Below are 27,315 nucleotides of genomic sequence, written 5' to 3'. Positions count from 1 at the left end.
CCTTATTATGCTTACTTAGGTAACATCCCACCCCTCTTTGAAGTCCTTAGATCTTCTTCTGAGTATTTTTTGAAAACTGACAGCACAGTTCTTTGATATTTTCAGATGGGAAACAAACTATAGTTGACATTACAGAAAAATAAAAAAGAGCCCCCTCCTTCACAACTGTTGCTCCACTTATCTCTGGGATGGCCTCACCCATTCTGTGGCCATTAGCCTCCAGGAATATTAAATGTTCATTTAGACACAAAAGTAGTTCCCTACTACTTTTTCCTTGTTTTAGTTGTAGCATGGAAGAAATAAAGTGCGAGGTTCCACTTAGAAAAGGATTTATTCATATTTTGTTTTGGAGATGATGGACAGTTGTAGGGAGCTACGGTGGTTGCTTTGAGTCTGCCACAGGATGAAATATCAAACCCGTCGCTGTGATCTGACAACTATGTTTATATATATCTTGTACAAATCGTTAAACGAGCTGAGGAAAGAATGCAGAGCCTGCCTGCTAGAATCTTTTGCAACCCCTTCACCAGCTGTGCTCATTAGGTTGTGGGGGCACATATACCCTACACTGGAAAGTAAGTCAGGTTGCATGTGCCCCAATTTAGTCACTCCTAAGTGATCTACTGCTACCCCTTCATTATGTTGGATGGTGTTTGCCTAATGATTCTATCCGCTTTTTGACTTCCTTTGGAAGACTTGTTCTCAAATTTTAATGAGATACAATGAAATTCAGTAGGAATGAAGAGCCAGTTCTGCTTACCACATATCTAGCTGGAATTCGGCATTTTCTACATCTTCAAACTCCCTGGAAGAAACAGTTAAAAAACCATGACTAATGCAAGCGAACATTGGATTGAGAAGGTGGACCCAATCCCCTTGCCTGAACAGAGAAGTAAGATGGAGCTAGACCCACTCCTTCTCACATGCTAGCAGGAACAATTATCCATTCACTGAGCCAATGTAAAAGGACTACATCTGCATGCAGATGTATATCAGGATCCTTTTCTGCTAAATGATAAGAAAAGTAGGTTCGGGTGGAACTAGTTGATGAACGGGCATATAGAGATGGCTGTCAGCAAGTATGAACCCAATTATATATGTACAAAGAATGAATGAGAAGCAGGTATTCAGTCCACCATCCCCTTCCATAGCTAGTGATAGAAATAAAAGATTAGACAACGGAGCAGCTGGACTTAAAAAACAAACTTACAAAACTTCCCCAACCTACATTCTCTAAATACCTCAAACTGTGACTCCCAGAAAGTGGAGCTATAATCCAATTCATCTGGAACAATAATTTTAACCATGGCAACTTTAAGATACAGGGATTTCAACTCTCAGTATTTCCCAGCCAGCATGGGGAAGTTAAAGTTGCCAAGATTGTAAAACACTGATCCGAAGGCTCTCAGGCCATCCTATATTACAAGTTTAAAATCAATGGCTATTGTACAGGAAGAGGACTAACAGTGTGATTATACTTTTCCAATATCTCTACTGTAACCCATCAAGGCTTCTCTTCTCTCAGCCTTGACCATAAAGAAAGCTATCAGATGTTATTTGCCTTACAGTAAACTTTTCCTGGGTCTTCAGCTTCAAACTGTTCATCTCTCTCAGCTATTTTTGTCCCCCAATAGCCAACCAAGAGCTTTTCCTGGGTATAGTATTACAATTTTCTAGAATATGAGCTTGGTGGCTGAAAAAAAACCCATCATTTTCTAGCCCTAAAATTATCTTTATATTTGATTTTCTAATAAGTACAATTTTCTGTTGAGGCCAATGCAAATTAAATATGCTAAAGAGACGAGACGTACAGAATGAAGGTTTCATCCCACACTGGGTTTAATGTCTGATGGATGACTTGTGTGCGATGGGTCTGGTCCTCTGGCAGCAAGTTCTTCACCACACCCTTAGATCGCCTTTTGTTCTCCTGACGAGGAAAACCACGGGCTGACGAAGAGCCCTGTTTTTGTCTTTCTATCCCTAGGAGGCAGTATGGATCACTTAATCCTGAAAGCAAAGAAGGAGCTTTAAAATGTGCAGGGGTCGTGGACTATGATAAGGTTTTATAATGAGTAGCAGAATTATGGCAAGAGGTCCTCTAAACTTTTCTTTCCCCATTCCACTATTAATCTTGATATTGGGCATGATCATTATTTTCCACTATCCCTGAAAAATCCAAGAAAAAAATAATGTGGCATTATTTTGCTTCATTCTTTTTCCACCATCAATTAATCCACACCATGAAGGCGGCCTGTTTTATTTGAGGGATCATCATCGGCTTCCCCTTTCTCCTGATAAATTACACTCAAAATATTTCAGGCACCAAAAGATTGGCTTAATTGTGCTGTGTGAACTAAGCTATCATGATTTGCTCAGCAAAGTATGAGCAAGGCCATCATATGTTCAGAGATCATGATTAAAACAAGCCAAGGCTTAAAGGGTATTATCAATCCAATCAAAGTGTTGTTTAGGGTTAACATGAGGACTGTAAGCAACCTTTCCAACCATAAACCTTTCTCTTATGCTCTTCCACTAAAATATTTGGCTGCCTTGTGGCGAACAATTTGTAGGTGATGTAACAGATAGAAAAGTTTCCTTCCTCCAGATATGAAATTTCATATTCATTAGTGTTGTTTTAATGGCATAATTTGCATAATTGCCATTTCCAAAGATTTTACTATAGCCTTAGTTCTGCATAGAATTAGAAAGTCAATCAGTCAATCTCTCTCTCTCTTTCTCTCCCTCCCTCCCTATTTCCCCCTTTCCCCCTCTCCCTCTCCCAGGATCTCTCTTTCTACATTTGAACTGTGTGGTATGTTGTTTGTACTTACCACTGACATCTTTACCCAAAATATTCCTGGCTTGCTTCACAGTGGCTTTAAGACAAAATATTGGCCTCTGAAAAACAAAAGGAGAAGATCTTAACATAAGGACGTTGCTAGCAGGTGAACAGAATAGCATCTGGGATGTTCAGGTTGAGATAATCATAAAATGGGAAAAACTAATGATGGACAATAATAACACATATCTTTAGACTAATTTGGAATATAAACAACAAAGAATGCTTGGAAACCTTTTTGCAACTAAATAAATAGAACAATTCCATAATAACAACCTACAAGTGAATGGAAAATTGGAGTCAGATCTTACCTCTAGCTCTTTGACCCTCTGGAATATAATTTGATGGTCTCCCGGATCAATACTGAAGGCCTGATTTGGATATTAGAAAAGAAATATTCAGACTGAGAATTTGGTTTCAATAAAATAGGAAAGCCCATAAAGTAAAAATAAAGGACAATAGAACATGAGTTTCTTTTAACAAGGAATTAAGATTCTGTATCCTGAAATCATAGCTTCCTCATAATTTCAAAAGCCCTTGATTTCCAATCCATTCAAACCTTTGGCAAGAAGGTCAAAGACAGTGTGATTTGGGGGGAGGGACTGGAGTGGGGGAGGGTTTGGGGCGGGGAGGAAGACAGTGTAAGAGAAAAAGAGAGTCGGGGTGCATCCTGCCTACCAACATAGTTACTATACTGCAGAGAACAACTATTTGTCCCATTAGCATTTGGGAGAGAGAGAGAGAAAACACACTGAAGAAGAAAGAAAAAAATATAGCCTTAAGAGCAGCCCAAAGCCTTGGGGATGAACGGTACATGAATTTGGCTCTTTATCCTAACCTTTTGCACATATTCATAGAGCTCATCTGAATCAGTAACATGATTCTGTTCCACTTGGCCCACACGATGGAGAATGGTGTAAAGGACCTCTTCATACAGCAGGGTGAGCTACAACAATAATAAAACAAAAATTAAAAACAGATTGCAAATATTTTTTACAGTTTAAAAGCAATACAAATTTAGAAAAAAGAAAGAAAGGAAAGAGATAAGTAAACAAGAAAAAAAATAAAGAGCCCATCTAAAAGCAGGAGCGTGTGCAAGTGCAACAGCAGGCTAGATGAACTAAAACAAGGATGTGTCAAACATCCAGCAGATATTCAAAGTACGCCTGATGAATAAAAATATAAGAGCTGCCCAAGGAAAGCTAGACTTCTCAATTTGTCTTCTAAATTGTAATAATAGTCCATGGCAAGATGGATGAAAATTGCTGATCAGAGTCCAAAACAGGTTAGGAAATGAAGTGTGGTGAAGTGTGTAAGGATGGGTAGGTAGACTGGAAGAGGTTCTCTCTTCTATAGTTAACTATTTTATTTGCCGCTTTTTGACCATTACTTCTTTTACTAACTTTTCCACGTTAGAAAATCTTTCTGAAATCAAGGTGCTACAAGACAACTTTTGGTACCTATTTGATTACTAGATCATTAATTGAATTACTAATAAGATACCCTGCCTTCTTTCATTTGTTGGAAAGATGGTGTTCATCATCATCATCACCTCTAATTAGTTGTGCTGAAAAGTAGGAATGTATTAAAGAGACCATCGTATTCAAGCTTTTGATGCTTGAATAGGATGGTCTCTTTAAGGTATGCAATTGTGATGTGTGTTGTTGCCTTCTGTGCTGATTGTGCCTACCAAAGACAGAGGGGAGGAGATAAATTCTCTGTTTACCCCTCCCAAAGGGAGGAAGCAAGCCAACCTCATATGCTTTCTAAATCCCCAGCAGCAAGCAGAGAGGAGAAATACAGTAAGAGATTATTAGCAGGGATGGGATTCAAATTTTTTAACAATCGGTTCTGTGGGCATGGCTTAGTTGGTGGGTGTGGCTTGGTGGTCATGTGACTGTCTGGGTGTGGCCAGCTCAACATCATTCACATCGAGGCATGCATCTCCTTGCCTGGCCTCTCGTGACTGTGGGGATGCTGTAATATGAAAGTAAGTATGAAAAATGGTCATGTCACTTTTTTCAGTGCCATTGTAACTTTGAATGGTCACTCCACACAAGCAAAGTACCAGCAAAGGAGGAAAAAAAAACTCCAGAGAAGTTCCAGAGACAGGAAGTCTAGTCCTGCCAAGAATGTAATAAAGGTTAATGGAGAAGCAATTTCTGTAAGCAACACCAGAATGTTTCCTTTCTGCCTTCCTTACAGGATTAGGCCCGTAATTTCTTCTAACAACCGGTTCTCTGAACTGCTTAGAATGTTAACAGCTGGTTCTAGTGAATCAGTGCGAACTGGTAGAATCCCACCCCTGGTCATTAGGCAGAAAGGAGTGGGAAGGTAGTTCCTGAGAGGTCAGATCGCCTATAATACTTGCTGGCTATGCATTTTCTTATTTAAGCCTGTCAATTTGTTCCTGGGAGCCTGCTTATTGAACCAATCTGTGACTAATTTTAGAATAATGCTGGTTTACTTTACATTGCATTTCAACAGTGGAACTAGATGATTGTGCAGAACATATAAACTCTGGAAATTCCAATATAGTACAGCCTTTCTTTTTTTAAATGAGCAAATAATTTTGATCAAATGTTTTCACCAGGTGCTCACCCAGTGAAACTGGCAAGAGTGTGAACTGAAAAGGGTCAGCATGATTTAGTGACGTTTCAAAATTATAATGGCATTGAAAAAAAAAGGACTTCTGATTGCTTTTCACTCTTAGAACCATTGCAGCATCCCCCGGGGTCACATGGGCAAATAGGCAGCAATATAAATTAAAAAAATAATCAAATAATCAAATTTCGGGCATTCAGTAGCAACAGGCATGTATTTATGACAGTCGCGATGTCCTGGGGTCATGTGATCACCATGTGTAACCTTCCTGGCTGACTTCCAACAAGCAAAGTCAGTGTGGGAAGCTAGAGTCACTTAAAAAGCAAAGTTCACAGTTAACAATTGCCTTGCTTAGCAATGGAAATTTTGGGCTCAATTTGTTTGTTAGGCCAAGGATTACTTGTAGATCTTTTCCCTGATCTATCAGAATACATCTTACGCTCATTAATGAATGAGATTCTTACCTCTCTCTTAGATAATTTATGGGAGAGATCCATCTACAGAAAGAAAGAAAAAATAATTTCACTTGATCTGCTGTAATTTTATTTTTTTAAATGCCTAGACTTGCAATAGTTTTTTGGTGGAAATGAAGAAATACCACTCCCCATTACCAACCTGTTCATGCTCCCTTATCAGCAGGATACCACGTGAGTGTAAATGAAAAGTCTTTTACATTCAAATTATACGCTGGAATCAATTGCTGGCTTTCAGGCACTGGGTTAAGGCATTGTTTATTTACCACACATTTTAAAATATGGTTAGCACTTCTCTATGGTTTTTGTGGTTTTATTTGCTGGTTTTTTTTAATATGCTATCATATCTATCATATAGAGGCAGAACAGTTTGTTTTATATCATCCAGGAACCTGATTTAATGATGGATGATATTAAAATTATTTTAAATCAATCCCTCAAGTTTTCTTGAATGTTTATTTAATTTTGTGTTTACTCATTTTAACAGTGATATACTGAATATAGCAAACCTTCACTTTTTAAAACTTTATATTAAATTATTGAAGCAAATGCATTATGCCAGGTACTGCTTCAGTACTACAGGTACTTAGAGGAACATATTTTACACAACTTTCTCTTCAGGAACACCATGTTATATATACTATATGTATTATATATAGCTATGGTAATTCATTTATATAAAGCTAATTCAACAGCTGTGAACACACCACAGCTATTTTAGCCACTGCTAACAGATAAACACTTATTTTCTTTACACTAATTTAATGTAAACAATATGATTCAATAATTGAATCTTCTGGAATTTCACACCCTATGATACCAAATGTATAGCTCAGGACTGTTCATAATGAAAAGTAACATAGAAATGCTTTGAATACATAAAGTAAATAAAATACATACATAACCATCACATTCCATTTCTGAATAAACAGCATTATATAATATTCATAAGAGAATTCAGAATTAGTAAGAAAAGAAATTTAATTGCATAATAGAAAAGCTTACTATATTTTAAACTAACTGCTTTTATTATCTCTCCCTAAAGTATCACCCTACGTTGTATTTTCTTTAAATTTCTTGGGTTTTGATGATCAACAACTTTCATGGTCTTCCTTTCAACCCACCAATTCTTAATCATGTAATGGAAAAGATCATTAACTATTTTAAACTAATTCCATTTATTATTTATTCTTCCTTGGTATCTGTTTTGCAATTCATTCTTAATGGAAAAAACATATTTTGGAGACAGTTAAAATAAGAGTTTATGATTCCAAGGCAGATCTAGATTGCTGTCAGATCTACAAGGTTTTGAGACATAATAATATACAGGACAAAATAATACTTTACTTTTTATAATCAGCAGATAAAAAGTTCTAGAAATGAATATTGCAGAAGGTTTAAGCCTTAGTCTGCATACACTGGAAATGTTGCCCAGATATATTCTAGACAGCATGATTGCTAATTGGGAAGGGCAATTTGGTAATGGGAAGAGTTTCCATAAGAGTTTGCTACAAGATGGGGAATTTACAAATATAACCCATCACATTGCATTCTACAACTTACAGAGTAAACTTGCTGGGCAAAAAATAAACACACAAACACTCAGGACAGGGCATGTTTAAATAGAAAAATGATCAGCTACAACAACTAGCTTTAATAACCGGTATTTAGTCATCATGAAGACTAATAAAGAGAAATCCTGTGGTGTTCTTAAAATTAATAGGACAAAATGTGTGGTATGTGCCTCCCATAACAGTTCAAAGTTCAAACCTCTATTAAAAGAGCTATTAACTACACATGGGCCCCTCCAAAAATGGGTCCTGCAAATAATGGATTTTGTGTTCTTTTATAGCAGAATAACCCAAGCACTGTTTTTACTAAAGTTGTCCCCCCCAAAACAGAAACTTTCCACTATACTTGCAACAGTTAGGATTAGAATTTATTTTGAAATTATTGTAGATAGTCCTTGCTTAATAGCCACTCATTCAGTGACCATTTGAAATTATCACAGCATTGTCCATATGATAGTTATGACGGTCCTCAAAATTACTATTGTCATAGCATCCCCATATCACATGATCATGATTTCTGATCTTCCCACAACCAAAGTCAATAGAGAAGTGGACAGGAAGTCAGAGGTTGTGATCACATGTGAGCCTCACTTAATGACCTGTGGTGATTTGCTTTAAAATGGCAACTGAGGACTACTGGGATTGCCATTGCTAAGTGAGGTGATTATGTGACATTGCACTTTATTCCCATATCACTTACCAATGAAAATTCTGGTCTTGATTACCTTCTTTCCAATTATCACCATTAAGTGAGGACTATCTATAATACACTAACACCACCAGATTTACAAAACAAGGTGGGAATGAGGTTTAACTGAATGAGAATTCAGAAAGATAGAGAGTATTTCCAAGCTTAGCTCTTGGTCACTACACAGATACATCCACATAGTTGTCTTGGTAACAAGTGGCTTGCTGCGACCTTCTTTTGGGATGCATTAATCTCCCAGTTTAGACAGCAGCCCTGGAATCACTTAGATGTCTCCCATTCAACTACTCACCATCTCAGACTCTGATTTGATTTCCCCTCACCCCAGTTGATATCAGTTAAATGCTGTCATCCGTTTGATGAGCAATTTGCACCTATTCACATTTGCACCCACAAGTCAAATCAGACCACTTTCCTCCTCCACAAATCAAGCCAAGATTAATACTGCCGTTGAAAGGCAACAGGGTAGTGCAATGTCTTCTTACCTCTAACCTGTGCACTCCATCTATCAAAAATTATCCTAGTTTGTTCCTTTTAAACTCCATGCGAAAGTAGAAAGTGGAATCCATGTCCCATCAGATGCAGCTGAACTACATTTTCCAGCATTTCACACTGCATTTTCACATTAGTCAGTTTAAAAAAAAACAACAGCTGGGGTGGGAGACTAATTCTCTACAACTGCAATCAAGGGATGAAGCTGTCTCTTGACTTCTACTTCAGTTTAAGAGACAGAACTGGGGAAAAAATGGTTTCATCGATCCTGTATGCTCCTAACCTTATCCAAAACCTTTTAATGTTTTCAAACACGTTTTTATTTTAACAGTCAATATTATAAGGTTCTTGAGGCATTCCATGGAATCTACTGAAGTGTGACTTTGTTTAGAAATAGAAGTGCCTTATCACCCCTACAATGAATGAAGATTTATTTTAGACAAACTTATACAACGGAGTATGTTGCAAGAAAATATGAGCAACCAAGGCTATTGCTATCAGGAGATTGGGGGGAAAATAGCTTGAAAATAGGAAGGAAATTTTTTTGTTTAGATGGAGTAGGCTTTGCCGTTATTATGCAAAAGATAGAAAGTGCAGCAACATATTTGCTACAATTAAGACAATGGGAGAGGCTGAGAGGAAGATTATGGATTCTTGGTGCCCTGCCAGATTATGTTTTGCTTTCTGAATAATAGTTAAAAGCCCAAATTTGAATTAAAAACCTTCCAATTTCTATCTTTTCCACCCCAGAAATCAGTAGTTTAAGAGAACGATGATCAGATAGGCTGGCCATAAAATTGTTCGATGAACACAGAGTTCAGATATCATACAAAGATAGAATGTGGTTTGATTATAGTTATTTTGTATGAACCGACTATGTGGCTTGCAACTTATGGCTTACTGCTTAAGAGCCATTCTCTCTAATCCCTTTGTGGTTTATTTGATACATCATAGTTAAATTATGATTTAGAGCAATATGCAAACTAAGATGAGAGTAACTAACAAGGCCCTGGGCAAGTTAGTCACTATTTATCAGTCATTGGGAGAGGAAGTTAACTTCTCAGAGGAATTCCACAGAAAATGTTTAATAGTGGTTAATAATATAAATACAAAATACAATGGAGTGTGAATCTGCAAAACCTCCTCTCCAAAGCACCTGAAGGCAGAACAAGATGCAACAGATGGGAACTAATCAAGGAAAGAACTAAGAAGATAGAACAATTAATCAGTGAAATAACTTGCTTCTAGAAGTTGTGGAAGTTTTTAAGAAGAGACTGGACAACCATTTGTCTGAAATGGTATAATAGAATCTCCTGCTCTAGCAGGGGGTTGGCTAGAAAACCTTCAAAGTTATTTCCAGCTCTGTTGTTGTTTTCCATATTTGTCTGGATTGATCGTATTTTCAACCTTCAAGTTTGCATGTTGTTTCTTTTTTGCTAAAAAAAAAGTCCTTCTCTGGATAGGAACCAGCAAAGCTACGATATTGGAGCAGGTCTTCATTCTGTTCTGAGCCTTACTGAACAGTTTTTGGCAAGTCATGACATGAGTACAGCCACCTCCGCAGAGTTTTGTATACTATTTCAGAGGTCAAACCAAGAAAGCAGCTTAATAACTGTTATGGTATCTAAGGCCCTGGTAAAGGTTTCATCACATTTTCAAATTAAAGCAGAATGTGAAAGAGAAAGGAGGAAGGGAAAAAAAAGGCTAATTGCAGTTAAGCACCACCACCTACGTTTCTGCTGTCTTCTTGGGGGTTTCCCGCCATTGGGGTCTCACTCTCAGGCTCCATGCTGGGATGGACTGGGGAAGGGGTAAGCTGAGCAGAGGACGCCATCAGAATGGACATGTTTTCAGACAGAGGCTGACCCACAAAGTCAGAAGTCTGCCTTTTCTAGCATGAGGCTCCCATCAGCTCTCACATGCTGAAGAGGAAACCACACTCTTTTATCACTCTGACCATTGTAGCAACAAACGGAAACTGAAGCAGGGCTCTCTTTCTCAGCTTATACCTTGCAGTTCTCTAAACATGGAGTTCTCTCCCCAATGCTGAATATATCCTAAAAATTACCTGTCCTCCTCTGATGGCTTCTCAGAAGCCACAATCCCCCGGAGCTATATCTGGATGCAAACTCTCTAAACCAATGTTTCTCAACTTTGGCAACTTTAAGATGAGTGGACTTCAACTCCCAGGATTCCCTAGCCATCCATGCTGGCTGGGGAATTCTGGGAGTTGAAGTCCACACATCTTAAAGTTTCAGCTTTGAAGTAAAGTTCAGGAGCAAAGCAAGTTCCACAGAGCAAGTTCCATAAATGGTGTTCTTCTCCAGGGTCAGGTTAAAGTAATGGTCATTCCGGTTTTTTTGTGGTTATTTCCCCAGGGTGGGACTTCTTTAGGCCCTGCAAATTGCAAAACTGATTAGTTATTTTCCACACAGGCCTGGCATGATGCAACTTGCTTGTGGCATGAAAAGGCTTCGCTGATAAGCACTGATATGAAACAGACCTCCAAGAAGGAAGGCTTACTCTGTCCCAAGCCAGTATATTCTCTCAGAAATTGAAGCAGATCAGGACAGGGTCATCAAACATGCCTGTCTTTTCTTCACCAAGAAAGAAAAACAACATGTTTCAGCTTAGATCTCAAATCTGATTTTTGTCTTGCTTAAAACATCAGTGAGAAGGCTTTGGGTGGCCAAGGTCCAGTCTCAACACGGGGGAAAGGCTGAATAATAGATGCAGCCTTATCACTGCATACAAAGCTGCACTGAATTTGGGAGGAACTGGGGAGGCAATCTTTGTTTTTCTTAACTGGCACATATTTTAAGGTGACCACCACAATTTTCATGCCTTTCTCTTCTCAAAATGAAAATAAATGGAGCTGTCAGTTTTTAACCTTCATAGAGAACAGACCTCTGACGGCTTCTAAAAGGGAAAGAAAGATCCACTTGCATTGTCAGCAGTGCATACTTTCCCCTCCAGTTATTCTCTAAAATCTTTTAACACTGCTATTTTTTTTTCTCAAACAACCAAACAACGCTAGTCATGCTGGCTGGGAATGCTGGGAGTTGTAATCATCTAGACTAGGGCACCTAATTGGGAAGGCTGCTGATATTCCTCTCTCATTTCCTTGATTTGGGATTTATTTATTTATTTATTTGCTGGCTGCTAGAGCTCTTTCTCCTTAAGCACACAATTCTGATGTGGAGATAACCTACAACCTCAACAAACAACTAGCAAGTCCTGCCAAAGATCGACATGGATCGTTGGTGGTGAGTGCCATTAGTATGTAGCAGAAAACAAATGCTGTGAAAGTCTGGGAGAAATAAGAGCTACATGTAAAAGGTATCCCAAAGTTCAGTGTAATAATGAGGGTTCTAGATTTGGATTGAGAGAACCCAGGTTCAACTTTTTATTCAATTATAAAGCTTACCAAGGAGACTCTCTCAATCCAACCTACATCCAAGGTCATTGCAGTGTGTGAAATGAAGGGGAAACCCATGTAAATGGCCTTCAGCTCTCAAGAGAAAACAAAGTTATTAAATTTATAGGACACCCACCTCACCACTGAGGGACTCTGGGTTATAATAATAAAGAGGATTGGGGGAAAAAGAGAAGATGTTCATGCAAATCTGGAAAGTCAGCTGACTGGAGGCCTTGGGCCAGATAATTAAAGCTAAGTATTTGGTGGGGAGTGCACATTGGCATCATCTACCATAACATAACATCAAGCCATCTACAAAAGACAGGTGAATGAACATGTCCTGCTTGGGCATCTCAGCTCTCTGACCATCCTTTCTTTGGCAGGTGAGCTACCTCCATTTCCTCTCCTATGAATTTTACAATGTGGCACTTAAGATTCCATATTCATGATGGGATGTCAAAGAGCAGAGAGAGAAGAAGAAAATAACAACCACCCATAGAATTGTAGATTTAACAAGATCTCTGTTAAGAATCAACTCATTCTCGATTAGAAATGTAGGAAACATGAGGCAGGAACTGAAAAGGGCCCTGTAACCCCAGAGGGCTCTTCCTGCTAGTTATAGAGACTGCCTACTTGAGCCAGAACAAACTGGAGCTGCCTTGCTTGGCATGAGGCAACTACCTATTAGGCTTTTGCTTTAAATGCAATGCTTTAAGTTGCTAATACAAAGCATTGCATTTGGAAATTCTAGTTGTTGCCACCTTGGCCCCATAATTACTATTGTTTCAAATATCCAGTTTACGAATTCTTTCCGTTCAAAGAAGATTAGAATATAGCAGGGATCTTCAAACTTGACAGCTTTAAGACCTGTGGACTTCAACTCCCAGAATTCCTCCTCCAGGAATTCTGGAAGTTGAAGTCCACAAGTCTTAAACTTGCCAAGTTTGAAGACCCTTGGAGTATAGCATCAGCTTTTCTTTTAAACATTAATGCTTTGATGGTCTTGACTCTTGATCATACAGGGCAAAGGAATTTCTTTGTTTCCCTTTTTATTTCCTCCTTTCTCATAATGATCTATATCTCTGTAGCTCTCATGGGACCTTTACAAGAAATAGCAATAAAAATCTACAGGAATGTGTTATTGAGGCAGTATGCAATTGGCAAAATTAAAATGGGCCGGTGAAATTTAGATCTTTGCATGAGAGCAGCCTTATACAATGTTTTATTTCTCCTGGGATGAAACCATATAAAAAATACTTTATTCATGTGCCAGTATATTACAACAAGGGGGTAATGTATCTCTGTAAGGGTAATATGTTCTTCAGTTCATCTCTAGATGGTGTATGTGGTTATAAGGATTATTGACAGACTATTCCCGCATCTGGTCCCTGGGTTGGTGGTCAAGTTCCTGTCTGGTGGTTTTGAATGACTTCAACTTCCATACATTGGAGATTCAGTTTAGTAGAGTCCAGATGTTTATGGTCTCCACGACAACTATGAGCCTATCTAGATAATCACTGATCTGATACACAGAGATTAGGCCCTATTTTCATTTTAGACTAGTTGCTATATGATCTGAATATGAGAGTACTATCACCATCCCTTTGTCAGGGCCAGAACATTTCATGGTCCAAATGTGAGTGATTATCATGCCTGATCTCCACCAGGGCTGGAGTTCTGGATCCAGATGATTTTAACCAGGTTCTTGAAGTCCCCCCACACACACAATCTGACAGGCATATCCACCCAAGAATCTGGTTTGCCATTGGCCAGTTTTGGGGCACTTTGGGGGGAAGGGTGTGATTGATATTCTGAGGCTTTTCTAGGATCACAGTTATTAAATTGTTTGATCCAATAATCTATTTTCCAAATCTCATATAATGTCATTATTTGACATTATTATTTTGTACACACATATACAAAAAACAGTTTTGGTTATTGAAAAATTCAGCAGCAGCAATCCTAAACTGGATCTTTAACCCATAAACAAGCACTTGCTTCATTGTCCCAGGATCTGCCCAAATTATTCCAATTTAACAGCCACTGCTCTAGGACATGAAATATCAGAAACATTGGTTAGAGCACAGTTGGAGAACATCGTTTTAATCTGACAAGTATGTGCCCAGGATCAGGGCTACATCATGTTGGTAAAAGAGGCAAAACATTCTTTGCATCCACAGCTTGTCATCCAGTGGTCTTATTTCAGATGCCCGATTCCTTTTGGGGGGAAAATCAATGGCAGTAGGTACATAGATCTTCAGTCTCATTATGCTCAGATTTCTAAACAATCAGTGGCAAACCATCAGGTACCCAGAGTAATTTTGATACCAATTCTTACAACCTTCTATATACAAACAGAATTTATTTGTGTGCTTGTTTGGAAGCAGTTAATCTCTTTCAGATACTTGCAGTCAGGATATCTGAGCACCATTTCTCTGAAACGTGTGGCACAACCTCCCTTATGAAAAGCCTTCTCTGTCTTTAACATCTGGAGAATGGATTAGTGTCCTCTAGCTTCTTTGGATCCTGTTGTCTCTGACGTCAATAGTTCTAGTGTGCATTTCTACGCATAGCCTTTGCAATATGGTGTCTTTTGGACCCACATGTTAATATTAAACATTAACATCTGGTGCTAGTTTGTCTAGGCAAAGACCATGTTACAAGTCAACACTTTTTCTACTACCAGCTGAGGCTTCACTGCAACCCCTTGGCTCTTGTAGCTTCTGTGTTCTCACTCACGTGCCCTACTGACCAAAGAACGCAACAAAAGTGAATAAAAGGCATTCAGCTGCCAAAGACTGCTCACTCATTCTGATTTCTCTGCCTAGGGGTGAAGATTAGGCCTAAACCTGTCTTTCCTGTAGATATGTTGAGCCCACTGTCATACACCCTCACTGTATTGCACTGCACTGATTGGACGGAGGAATCTGATGACGCTTTAGCACTACATGACTTACTGCCCACAAGGGGAAAGTGTGATGTGGAGAGCTAAAGATTTCCTCTGTGCCTCCCATTTTGTCACTTTGCCTGCTTTTTGTCTAAAAGAGTGCTAATCTCAAGTCAATTCCTTCTCCCCCCCCCACCCCCCAGGAACACATAATTACAGAACGCATACTCTCTCTCCTCCTTAATAGGATGTATAGATTGTCCTCGGCTTACAACAGTTTGTTTAGCAACCATTACAAGGGCACTGAAAAAACTGACACAACCATTTTTCATATGTACAGCCGTTGCAGTATCCTCCTGATTAAATGATCAAATTTTAGGCACTTGGCAACTGACTCATATTTATGATGGTTGCAGCGTCCTGGCGTCATGTGGTCAACTTTTTGTGACCTTCTCACAAGCAAAGTCAATGGAGAAGCCAGATTCATTTAATAATCATGTTACTAATTTAAGAACTGCAGTGGTTCACTTAACAACTGTGGCAAGAAAGGTCCTAAAATGGGGCAAAACTCATTTAGCAAGTGTCTTGTTTAGCAACAGAAATGTTGGGCTTAATTGTCATAAATCTAGGACTATCTGTAGTTACCGGTAGTTGGTGAGTTTTGCTCATCTCCATCATGAATTTCCTGCATATAAATCTGTTATACTGTAGTTACTATATAAGACCTACAATATTTTATTAATCATTGCCCCAGGGCAGATTCCTGCTCAGGTGCAAGATTAGCAAAAATATGTAAATAGGTTTAAATTCCATTAAAGACAATTGAATATGGGTATTGTGGTACCCTTCTAAATTTACCAATCTGCTGCTGAAAAGCCTCAGATCTACCTGACGGAGCCATGAGCTTAAACATTTTGTTTTATAATTCTACCAGTCCATTAATAATATTTCCTTGCTGTTATAATTATTGTTATAACACCCTGAATAGATTTTGAAACCTCTTATATACAACTTTTAAGAGGAATTCTCTTTTATATTCACAAGAGCCTGAAAAACAAACAAACTTGTGGGGTTTACAAAAAAAGACTTCACTTACCTCTCTTGGGTTGATCGTCCTGCAGATCTGAAGTTCCTTAGATTCTTCTAAAAATAGTTACCTAGAAATAGAAGAATTTAGCTTTGTATATTCTCAGTCATCCATGGGAAATATTTCAAAATGATTCACTTCTTTTTAGCCCAAGCTATAGGGCTGGTGTGGGGGTGGTTAAGTTAAATGTGATAATTACGCAAATGTCAATGATAGATACTCAAGGAAAAATTTAGCTGTGTAAAAACCAAAATCACCTCATTTCACAATAAACAGCAGATGTTGAAGAAAAGCCATTTATAAGAAACAAAAAGATTTAGCACTGCTTCACTACATCTTCAAAGAGAGCAATACCCAATCTCCTGAAAGCCACATTATTTATTATCATAAAACCAAACAGTATATAAATTCAGAGTATGTCTAATTTTGAAATGAATTGGGTTGATTAAGATATTATTAGTCATCTTTATGGTGGATGTTCTGTGCAATTATAGAGGCCCAGGTGAATCCACTACTTTTAAGAGTTGGAAATTTGCTTAAAATTCTTTCCATTTGAAGGAATTATGACTTAGGGAAGGTGCAAAAAATGAATAAAACAACATTTAACATATTTATTCAATAAACATATTTATAATAGCTAACCAATTGTTGTAATTGCTGTGTCTGGATGTCAGTCAGCCCTTCAATGTAATCTAGACAGGAAACTAAAAGTATTCTAACACTACCTTTAAAATAAGGCCACGGGAACAGAATCATGCAAATTTGAAAGTACTTCTCTCCTCCCTTGCCTTTAGTTTTCAGAGAATTAAGGAAGGGCCCTTGAGATGCTTTCTCCATCCCCATTCCTTCTGTGGGCTGAGATAGGTTGCCAAACCATCGCTCAGGTTGCTGCTCTTCTGTCTCCCAAGCTTATTTACATAGCCCATTTGTGTGTGTGTGTGTGTGTGTGTGTGTGTGTGTGTGTGTGTGTGTGTGTGTGTAAAGTTCAGTTTGCAGATCACTAATAATAGCATTAAACCAAGCTAACAGCTGCTAGTTATATAGTTGGGGGACTATTCTACTAAGTTATGGCAACATGATTTAACAGCACAAAAAAACAATGCTATAATAAAATACTATCATGTTAAAATGCAGGAAAATGCTAAAGTGTCTGTGAAGATGAAAATAAGTAAGCTTGGGTTTTTTTTCTCAGTTATAGTATTTGTTACCTATAACTCATGGGCCCTGTTTCAGGCTCATGGATCTGATGTATATTAGTATTTAAATTAAACAATTAAATTAAATTTCTTCTTTGAGAAAAGCCAATTTCTATTTCTTCTTTAATGGGTATGCAGGAGCCAACTGGTGTCTTTCAAAGATTGGGGGAAGGATTGATCCTGTCTGAACACTTAATTTGGTGTAAAGAGGATCAATTTGGAGGTTTAAGCTGAGAAAACTGGAGGCACTATTTCTATGCTAAGTTTTAGCTGAAGTAAAACTGCATTGTCCAGCTTGCAAGGAACATTGGGTAAAAAAAAAGTCTAGCAAAGAAATATGTTCTACCTTCTTTTTTGAGCCTCAGGAAAACACTTTTGTCCATCTGTTATTTGCCCATTAAATATATTAATGTCAAATTGCCCAGATCACTGAGAACAAGGCTTGCCGAAGACAAACACAGGAGTGCAAAAATTGGATTGATAGAAGTATCTTGGAAATATGTAAACAATCCATTGGCAGGTTTCAAACTTCTAGTTTCTACAAATCACAATGTATGATTTCTAGGCCGATTTAAAACATTACATTGACTTCCCCCAAAAAAAGAGGAAAAGAGAAAATAATATTAGGAAGTATGATTGAGACAGAAAGCTGAGCTAATTCATTCCTTGCTTACTTAGAAATTCTATGCTTTCACAACATAGCACTGTTATTCATCCTGCCCACTTGCACAGAACAGAACAGAAAATCAGAGCAATAGCTTCCCAAAACATCATCTGGATAGACCTCTCTTGCAGATGAGAAACTAGGAAGAGTGATAGGAAAATGTCCCCTGAATCTTCTCTCAAAAGCCCCAGAATGTGAAGGCTTGTGTTTTTTTCTTTAGACATTGTACTCTTACCTATCTATAGAGAGACAGATTGGTGTAGCAGTTAAAGGCACTGAGTAGAAACTGCAAGACTCTGAGCCTTGGGCACAAAACCAGCAAAGTGTGTGTGGGCCACTCACACACTCTCTCTCAGCCTTAGGAAGGAAGTGAGGGCAAACCACTTCTGTTGTGAAGAAAGCTGCAGGGACTTTTCCATGTAGTCACCAGGAGTCAAGATCAATTTAAAAGATCACACACACACAAATCATGCCTATAAGATATCACTTAGTACTACTCATTTTCTTGGCTAAGTAGTCTGTAACACCAAACTGCAGTTAATGTGTAGTGTGTCAGAACTGATGGCAATTGGATTTTAGTTGCTACCAATCTTGCAAAACAACAGTAGGACTTTTTCCATATATAACTGAATATTTGGCCTCCCTTTAATTTGCTCTTGCACCTAATCCTTAAGCAGGGGTGGGATTCTACCAGTTCGGACCTATTTGTTAGAACTGGTTGTTAACATTCTAAGCAGTTTGGAGAACTGGTTGTTAGAAGAAATTACTGGCCTAATCCTGTAAGAAAGGCAGGAAGGAAACATTCTGGTGTTGCTTACAGAAACTGCCTCTTGGTTAACCCTTATTACATTCTTGGCAGGACTAGACTTCCTGTCTCAGGAACTTCTCTGGAGTTTTTTCCCCCTCCTTTTCTGGTACTTTGCTTGTGTGAAGTGATCATTCAAAGTTACAATGGCACTGAAAAAAAGTGACTTTTCACACTTATGACTGTTGCATCATCCCCATAGTCATGAGAAGCCAGGCAAGGAGATGTGTGCCTCGATGTGAGTGATATTGAGTTGTCCACGCCCAGGCAATAACATCCACACCCAGCCAAGCCACGTCCATTCAGTCACTTGATCACCAAGCCACGCCCACCAGCTAAGCCATGCCCACAGAACCAGTTGTTAAAAAATTTGAATCCCACCCCTGTCCTTAAGGATTCAGTTCCTCCAATTCTTGAAGACCATATGTCTTCCCAAAACATAGGCTCTTGCTCCAACAAATAAGACTTGCTTTCAGCTACCACTGTGACCAAAATCTATCTGCATGGGGACCAGAAAAGCCACACAGATGCTAAACTGCATGTGACTGCAGCAGATTGGTTTGTACTCTGACTTCTGGAAAGCCAGGGGACTGTCAAACCCAGGGAAAAATGGCTTGCTCTGTTCAGTCCCTTCCCTGCCAATCTTCTCCTTCTGAAACTGACTGTTCTGTATTTGTTGTTCTTCTCTAGAGGGACCCTAAGGCAAACACTTTAGGAATGCACATTTTCTCAGACCAGATCGGTCAACAGGTTTAACTTGTTACCGCTGTATTTGCTACTATGTGAAAGTGATTTGTCCGTGATAAGCTGCCTGATTCTCTTTCCCTCAGGTGATACATGCACGTGTGTGTGATTCTAATGCATCACCTAGATTTTAATTAAAGCACCACCTAGACCTGATCTTAATTCTGTGCCATAAAAAGTAGCTCGGACCATTATTAGCTCACAGAGGCAAACATTTTTCTCCCCTCTTTCCAGGCATTCCTCCATCTGTCTATAAATACCCAAATAAGTTGAGCTATTGTAAAAGGTCCCCACAAAAACAATCCTCTCCTATTATCCAGTTAGTTGATGCTTACCTAAAAAGATTGCAGGGATCAATCCAAGCATTTCTGCAAACAGCAACAGCCTCTCCAACGCATTCAACACAGCATTGTCCTGATCCCTGCAGGACTGCTAGGACTGGTAGGCAGCTTGCTAAGGATCATATCATCCCATCCTGTGGAGAGCGGAAACATACATCAATTGCTTATTTTGTTATCAGTTGATTATTATAAAAACAGACAGCTAGACATCTTTCTTGTCAGGAAGTTTGCCTTTGGATTTTGCCAGCAGCCCACCGATTATGATCCTGTTCAATTTCTGTTTGCTGCTAGTAGCCAAGAAATGAACTAATGCAAATCAATTGGCAGTCATTTGGTGTCCTTTTGAATCCTAGCAAAAGAGAAAGGAAAGAAAAAGTTAAAATATCAATTTAAGGTAGCTGCCCGGCACACTTTCCAACTTTATTTTTTGGGGGAGAAGGAAGTTATAATTCCTAACAGACAGGAAACAGCAGGTGAAGCTAGGCAGAATCTCATCTGATACCTGTACAAGCAGCACAGTCCCCACCGCCCAAGGCTGTGTGCTATCTCCACTTCTCTTCTCCCTATATACCAATGACTGCATCTCAAACGATCCATCTGTTAAAATACTGAAGTTTGCTGATGACACAACAGTGATTGGTCTCATTCGAGACAATGATGAATCTGCATACAGACAGGAGGTTATACAACTTGCCTCATGGTGTAACTGGAACAATCTGGAACTGAACACACTCAAAACCATAGAAATGGTGGTAGACTTTAGAAGGAACCCTCCCATACTACCACCTCTTACAATACTAGACAACACAGTATCAACAGTAGCAGTGATGGGATTCAAAAATTTTTACTACCGGTTCTGTGGGCATGGCATGGCTTGGTGGGTGTGGCAGGGAAAGGATACTGCAAAATCTCCATTCCCTCCCCCACTCCTGGGGGAAGGTTACCACCAGTTCTCCGAACTACTCAAAATTTCCGCTATCGATTCTCCAGAACTGGTCAGAACTTGCTGAATACCACCTCTGAACAATAGAGACCTTCAAATTTCTGGGTTCTATTATATTACAAGACTAAAATGGACACCTAACATCAAAAACATCATCAAAAAAAACACAACAAAGAATGTTCTTTCTGCGCCAACTCAGAAAGCTCAAACTGCCCAAGGAGCTGCTGATACAGTTCTACAGAGGAATTATTCGGTCTGTCATCTGCACCTCTATAACTGTCTGGTTTGGTTCTGCAAGCCAACAAGACAGACACAGACTTCAGAGAGTAAATAAGACTGCTGAAAAAACAATTATTACCAACCTGCCTTCCATTGGGGACCTGTATACTGCACAAGTCAAAAAGAGGGCTGTGAAAATATTTACAGACTCCTCACATCCTGGACATAAACTGTTTCAGCTCCTACCCTCAAAATGATCCTATAGAGCATTGCACACCAGAACAACTAAACACAAGGACAGTTTTTTCCTGAATGCCATCACTCTGCTAAACAAATAATTCCCTCAACACTGTCAAACTATTTACAAAGTCTGTACTACTATTACTATTAATCTTCTCATCACTCCTTATCACCCATCCCCTCCCACTTGTGACTGTATGACTGTAACTTTGTCGCTGGTATCCTTACTTACTTATTGACTGTTTCCTAGTATGATTTCATTGTTTATTGTACCCTATGACTATTATTAAGTGTTGTAGCTTATGATTCTTGACTCTTGATAAATGTATCTTTTCTTTTATGTATACTTAGAGCATTTGACAAATTCCTTGTGTATCCAATCACACTTGGCCAATAAAACATTCTATTCTATTCTATTCTATTCTATTCTATTCTATTCTATTCTATTCTATTCTATCATACCTCCAAATTCAAAGTAAGAGTTTGCAAAAAGCAAGCACCGACAGCTACATTCATGTGACCAAACCCAAGCAAATAACAGCTTGTCCTGTTGCCAAAGGATGCTTAATTTTATTGGGCCTGTACTGTTTACACCAAAAACATATTTCCCAGGTTGAGGCTGATGCAGCTCGTACCTGCTTTTCATGGAGGAAGCTTCCCTGTTTTATGAAAGCAAATGGGCAACTCTCTAGAACTGTACCCCTCAACCTGAGGGGTGCCCCAGTTGACTTATCCATGTAGAGACTATGTCCGGATTGGCAACCGTGTGATAAATGATCAAGTGTTGTGGTTCGCCGGCAGCAGGTGAGGATGGCTGAGGTCTCGGAGAGCGAGGACTCAGAGGAGGGGCCTGCATGTGATGTAGGGATGGGGCCAGGACCATCAGGGAGTGGAATGCTGCCTTTGGAGATTGTGGAGGCTGTCAGCAGTGATGAAGAGCCTGTGCCCAGTGCTTGTGCTCACAGGGCAGCTCGAAGGAAAGAGCAGCTACAGCAGCATGGGTGACTTGGGAGTAAGGCTACAAGGTAATGGCCCCTCTCTTAAGAGATAAAAGCCAGCTGAGAAACTGGAGTTCTTTGCAGGAAGCAAAGAGGTTTTTGCACTCAAGCCTTGTGGATGTTCGGAATATCTTGGTTGGTGTTTGGAGACTCTTTGTGTTTGAAATATTGCTTAGTAACTTTATCTAGTGTTCTTGGCAGCCTTGCACAATCTTGGCAAAGCTCGTTCTAATCAGAGACAATTAGTTTGAAACAGCTTTTAACCGTGAAGGAACAGAATGTGTAAAGAATCATTAAAAGGTTTTGCTGTTACCTCTGTTTCGTGTTTGGTTCCCATGGAACAAGGTTTGAGTCAGAACATCATGCCGTCCCATTCAGTCATACAAGGCCCACAGAATGCATCCCAAACACTCGATAATAACCAGTAACGAAAATTGCGGTGAGATTTGCTAATCAAATCTAATGTATACTGGCCTACTGATCCAGAATGCACAGTATTCATTCATTCAATTTGTATGGCCACTTATCTTTCAATAGTGACTCTGGAGGACCAACACTACATGAAAATGATTTTTAAAGGTCTGCAACAATAAAGAACAATATGATCAGCTCCAAATCCATAATTCCAACAAACATGCCCATTTCCAATTTTCTTTCTTTCTTTCAGAAATTTCAGTCTTTTTCTTGCTTCTGTCTGGTCCTGCTTTGAGGACTGGTAAATCTAAAATTAGGGCTAATATATCTTGGTGGCAAAAATCTAGGTGGGTGCTAGATGGCAACAAAGATTTACCAAAATATAAAATGCAAATATGGTAGCTCTGCTGAAATGAAATATTACTGTTCAAGTCAGGGTCACATGAATCATTCAATTCTTACTCAAAATTCAGTCAGGATTTCTCCAGAGGAAAATGCTGAAAATATATCAAAGAAGTCCTTATTTAAAGAACAACAGGGGGAAATCCATATGTTTAATTGTGAAACTTTTGATTAAACTGCATTTAGATGATCCAAATTTCTGGTGTTTTCCATTTCTGGGGAAAAAACACCCTCTGGAAAGCCACTGCCAGTCAGAGTAAATAATTTCAGGTAAATTCATCTACTTTAATATATCCAGAAGGATCTGATCTTGTGCTTCTTACAGCTGCTCAGCAGTAGCTATTCACAGGTTATACCAGTTACCTCCTTGCTATAAACAAAGATTAAGCAGTTGCTAAAAGCAGAGAACGCATACTTGTGTTTTTCTTGGTGGATAGCAGACGTCTATATTAGAATTACTATTCTCAAAATCCAAAAACAGCAAGCCCAAAGAGGTTTTATGTTTTCACAGTTATCTCAGATCACATGAAAAACTCAATGAAATTGAGAATGTGTAACTGTAAAAGGTGCTTGGAGCTCCATTATTCACAGGAAAAAATAGTTGCATGAGGCTATAGGGGACAAGGACAGCTCTCTGATTATCAGTATTTTTCCAGAAAGAGGTTCTGTACCATTAGCAGTTACATGGCGGAGAGAGGCTTGCATTTGAAGTTGTTCACACCACAATAAAAATCTCTTTTGTTGAAATCTGATCTAACCATGAATCAACTAATAGAAAGTTAAGCTGGTATCCAAGATTACCATAGCCTCTGGATATATCGTATCCCTGCAAGATTATAACCGTAACCGAAGATACATCATATAGCATGGTAAGATATTCAATTTTGTCAACTAATTTCCCTCCCTGCTATATGACTTAAAAGGAAAATATTGATTGTAACCGGTTTCTCTCAGATTATGGACTTCTAGATGATGACTAAATACCAGTAATTTGATTATTTCACTAACTTTAAGGTCAAGAACAGAAAACAAACTACATTAAGGTTTAATGTGTTATATAAGCCAGGTCTGTGAAGTTTATAGCCAGATTTCCACAGAATCCAACATTTGGATTAATCTGTAAACTTTCATGGACCCCAGTCTACCAAGGAAAATTTATCCTGTGTTAGAATTAAATATAATAATTTAGTATTCCTGGTATTTATAATACTAATGCTACTTATTAATTTTTAGTAATATAGGTGTGGCCTTGGTGGAGGTGAATTTTACACAGCGATGATATCAAAGAGAAATGAAAGATAACAAGAAAGAGGTCAATTACTAATTGTAAACATTCACAAAACAATTATTAGGTAGCTAATAATAAACATAGGCTGCATGTATATAATGTAATTTGCCACTTTACAGCTTAGCATACTCTGTGAACTATGCCTCAATATTGTGGGTGCACTGATTTTATCACATAATGTGTGTTAAACATTTTTGTCCTTATTCAAGCCACAGGAAATAAAGGGATGTCCAGGAACATTTTTCTAAAGAAAAAAGCCCATTAAACATAATAATCATTTCTTCTTAAGGAAATATTAATGCCATGTGTTATTTGACAAGAAATACGTTGTGCAATGTGTCTGTAGCATTCTACCATTTGTTATGCTGAAGCAACTTCCTTCTAAAAGTACATTTTGAGGTACCTTTGAAGAGGACTAAAACATATATATATATATATAAACTTATTTTTCTAGAGAGGTTGGCATCATGCTGGGTTTTTTTCCCCTCAAGCACTAGCATTTTTGTGGAAACTTATGGCACATACTTTTTTAATCTGACCAGCTAGGTTAAGTAATCTTCCCTTTGCTTGTAAAACTGAAATGCATCCCGCCCTTCTCTAGCTGTTTCACCCAAGCGGCCTGTCCACACAAGCTCTGCTTTCTTTCAAGCTTTTCACCTCACCTGCTCTTTATAGGGACAATCTCCCTGCTTAAAGTCTGAGGCAAGACAGCTTGTTAATGGTGATAGAAAGAAAGGAAAAGACAAACTCACCTTGTTTTTGCATCAAGTGCCTTTCCCTCTTAAGCAGGGGAAGTTGACAGCAGTAGATCTTTATTGACTTGTTTTACTGTAAAGGGTTGGGCAAAATGCGATGAGGCTGGAACACAGGCAACATTACACCAATAAAAATCCTTCTGAGATTATTAGTAGGGAGGAGACATGTGCATGCTGTGTGTGTGTAAATAAAACTTGTGGAAACATCTAAAGTTGGTTCTAAATACCCCAAGTAATTTGTTCAGTGGTCTCCAAACTTGGCAACTTGAAGACTTGTGGACTTCAACTCCCAGAAGTCTCCAGCCAGCTATACTAGCTGGTGAATTCTGGGAGTTGAAGTCCACAAATCTTAAAGTTGGCAAGTTTGGGGACCTCTGCTTTTAGCCATGCAAGTTTTGCAAGAGATCTCAGCAATGAAAACATTGCTACCAAAGCCATTGTTTTTCAGAATACAGGGGATGCCAGATTACAAAAATTGTCTGGGTTTGCACAATTAACTAGGATAATACATAGTTGCCTGGCTTACGTCTCATAAGAGCACATTTGATGTTAGTTTAATTCAGTGACTGTAGTTGCACCACACCAACACATTTCAGCCTAGCTTGCATGAATGCAAGCTATGGAATTACTTAGTTATTATGGGAATCCCCCAAAACTGAGTTAATTATGGATCAGTTAACTATGGGTAACTGTCTTATATAATCTTGACATTATATTTCTGGGTGTATTGCTGTTTCTTCTCATCTCCTTGGGTGTGTATACCATTGTTTATCTCACTTACAGGATGGCAGAACTAATAAGAGTTATTGGTGATGGCAGTCAGCAGGCTCAGGAGGAACAACCTGGATTTACTAGTGCTTACATAGGCTTATGAAACCCTTCGGTGTACTGGAGCAAATGTCACATGACTCATACCAGGAAATGAAATCGAAGAGCCATGCTATGGAAACGTTTGGCTAATGCGTGGCTTCAGGTAAGTGCTTTATGTGCAGTGCACAGCCCTCTCTGTGAGCCTTATCAGCAGGAACCATTGTCTTCCTCTGAAGCAAATGCAGAGGTCACTCTATGGCCACTATTTAAAAAGTCTGCACTACTATTACTACTAATAGTCTCATCCCTCCTTATCACCCATCCCCTCCTACTTGTGACCGTATGACTGTAACTTTGTCGCTTGTATCCTTACAATTTATATTGACTGTTTCCTAGTATGATTTGATTGCTTATTGTACCCTACAACTGTTATTAAGTGTTGTACCTTATACTCTTGACGAATGTATCTTTTATGTATACTGAGAGTATTTGCACCAAGACAAATTTCTTGTGTGTCCAATGACACTTGGCCAATAAAGAATTCTATCTACCATGCAAACCAGACAGATCGAAGCAGTACCTAGGAGGTGCCAAGTTGGTTCCATGGTTCCCGAAGGGAGCTGCATCTCATGAAAGCCTTTGTCTTTTAATAAAATGGGTTCATTTCATGAAAACCTTTTGTCTTTTAATAAAATGGGTTCATCAGAAAAGGTGCCATCAGGCTCCTCCACATTTTTTGCCACCATAGACTAACACATCTTTCCTCCTGCAGTGACGTTTCAGGAAGAACCAACAATTTCTCTGAAAGTGACAAGTCGCAGGGCAGGTGGAGATTAAGTTGATCGTGTGCCTATTTATAAGCAAAGTATATACTGCCTATTCAAAACTCACTGTGAATATAATGGAACTTCTGTCAAGAAACAAGAGATCCTCCAAATCTTCCCAACCAGCATGGCTAATAGTATGGGAAACGGGGAATGTAATTCAGCAACATTTACAGAGCCATTTGGTTAGACCTTCCTTTGTGGAGAGGCTAACCGAAGGCCGGTATTTTCCAACCTCAGCAACTTTAAAATATGGGTACTTCGACTAAGAGAAGCCAACACCCCCTCTCTGGTCCAAGCCCATAGTTTTCAGTTTGTTTTATCTATTTTTAATATTTATAACTGTTTTTACTTCCATATATTTTATTATAAGCAACTCAGAGTCACCTCAAACTGTGAGGAGCAGCAACTAAATTTGATAAATATAAGATTAAAAATAAGCTCCCAGAATCTCCTAGGCAGCATGGCCATGGCTAAACATTCTAGGAACCCAAATCCATACATCTTAAAATGGTTGAGGTTGGAAAACACAGCCTAAAAGTAAGACTGGGCTTTAAGCTGGCAGCCTCTTTTAAATCTCTAGGCGGCTGATGGC

At 38.8% G+C, this 27,315-nt stretch overlaps 1 protein-coding gene across 6 annotated transcripts in view; it reads right to left on the bottom strand.

The window, feature by feature from the left end:
* UNC13D (unc-13 homolog D) overlaps positions 1–19,958 on the bottom strand; it is a 53,620-nt gene extending 33,662 nt beyond the window's left edge. For 3 of the 6 annotated variants that reach the window (XM_026702001.2, XM_026702003.2, XM_087924860.1), the window contains exons 1-7: positions 10,418–10,679; positions 5,908–5,940; positions 3,678–3,785; positions 3,151–3,210; positions 2,832–2,898; positions 1,812–2,007; positions 761–805 (exon numbers count right to left, since the gene is read on the bottom strand). In XM_026702001.2, coding sequence (XP_026557786.1) covers positions 761–805; positions 1,812–2,007; positions 2,832–2,898; positions 3,151–3,210; positions 3,678–3,785; positions 5,908–5,940; positions 10,418–10,531 — 623 coding nt within the window. In that variant the 5' untranslated portion in view covers positions 10,532–10,679. Of the gene's footprint in view, positions 1–760; positions 806–1,811; positions 2,008–2,831; positions 2,899–3,150; positions 3,211–3,677; positions 3,786–5,907; positions 5,941–10,417; positions 10,681–16,086; positions 16,148–19,821 lie in introns of those variants that run through there. The other 3 variants (XM_087924862.1, XM_087924863.1, XM_026702004.2) reach the window with 2 other exon arrangements.
* Between the last annotated feature and the right edge of the window lie 7,357 nt (positions 19,959–27,315).

The sequence above is a fragment of the Pseudonaja textilis genome, chromosome 2 (genome assembly GCF_049901715.1).
Source record: "Pseudonaja textilis isolate UNSWEBS1 chromosome 2, rPseTex1.2, whole genome shotgun sequence".
Taxonomy (NCBI): Eukaryota; Metazoa; Chordata; class Lepidosauria; order Squamata; family Elapidae; genus Pseudonaja; species Pseudonaja textilis.
This window is presented reverse-complemented; position numbering and strand designations above follow the sequence as displayed.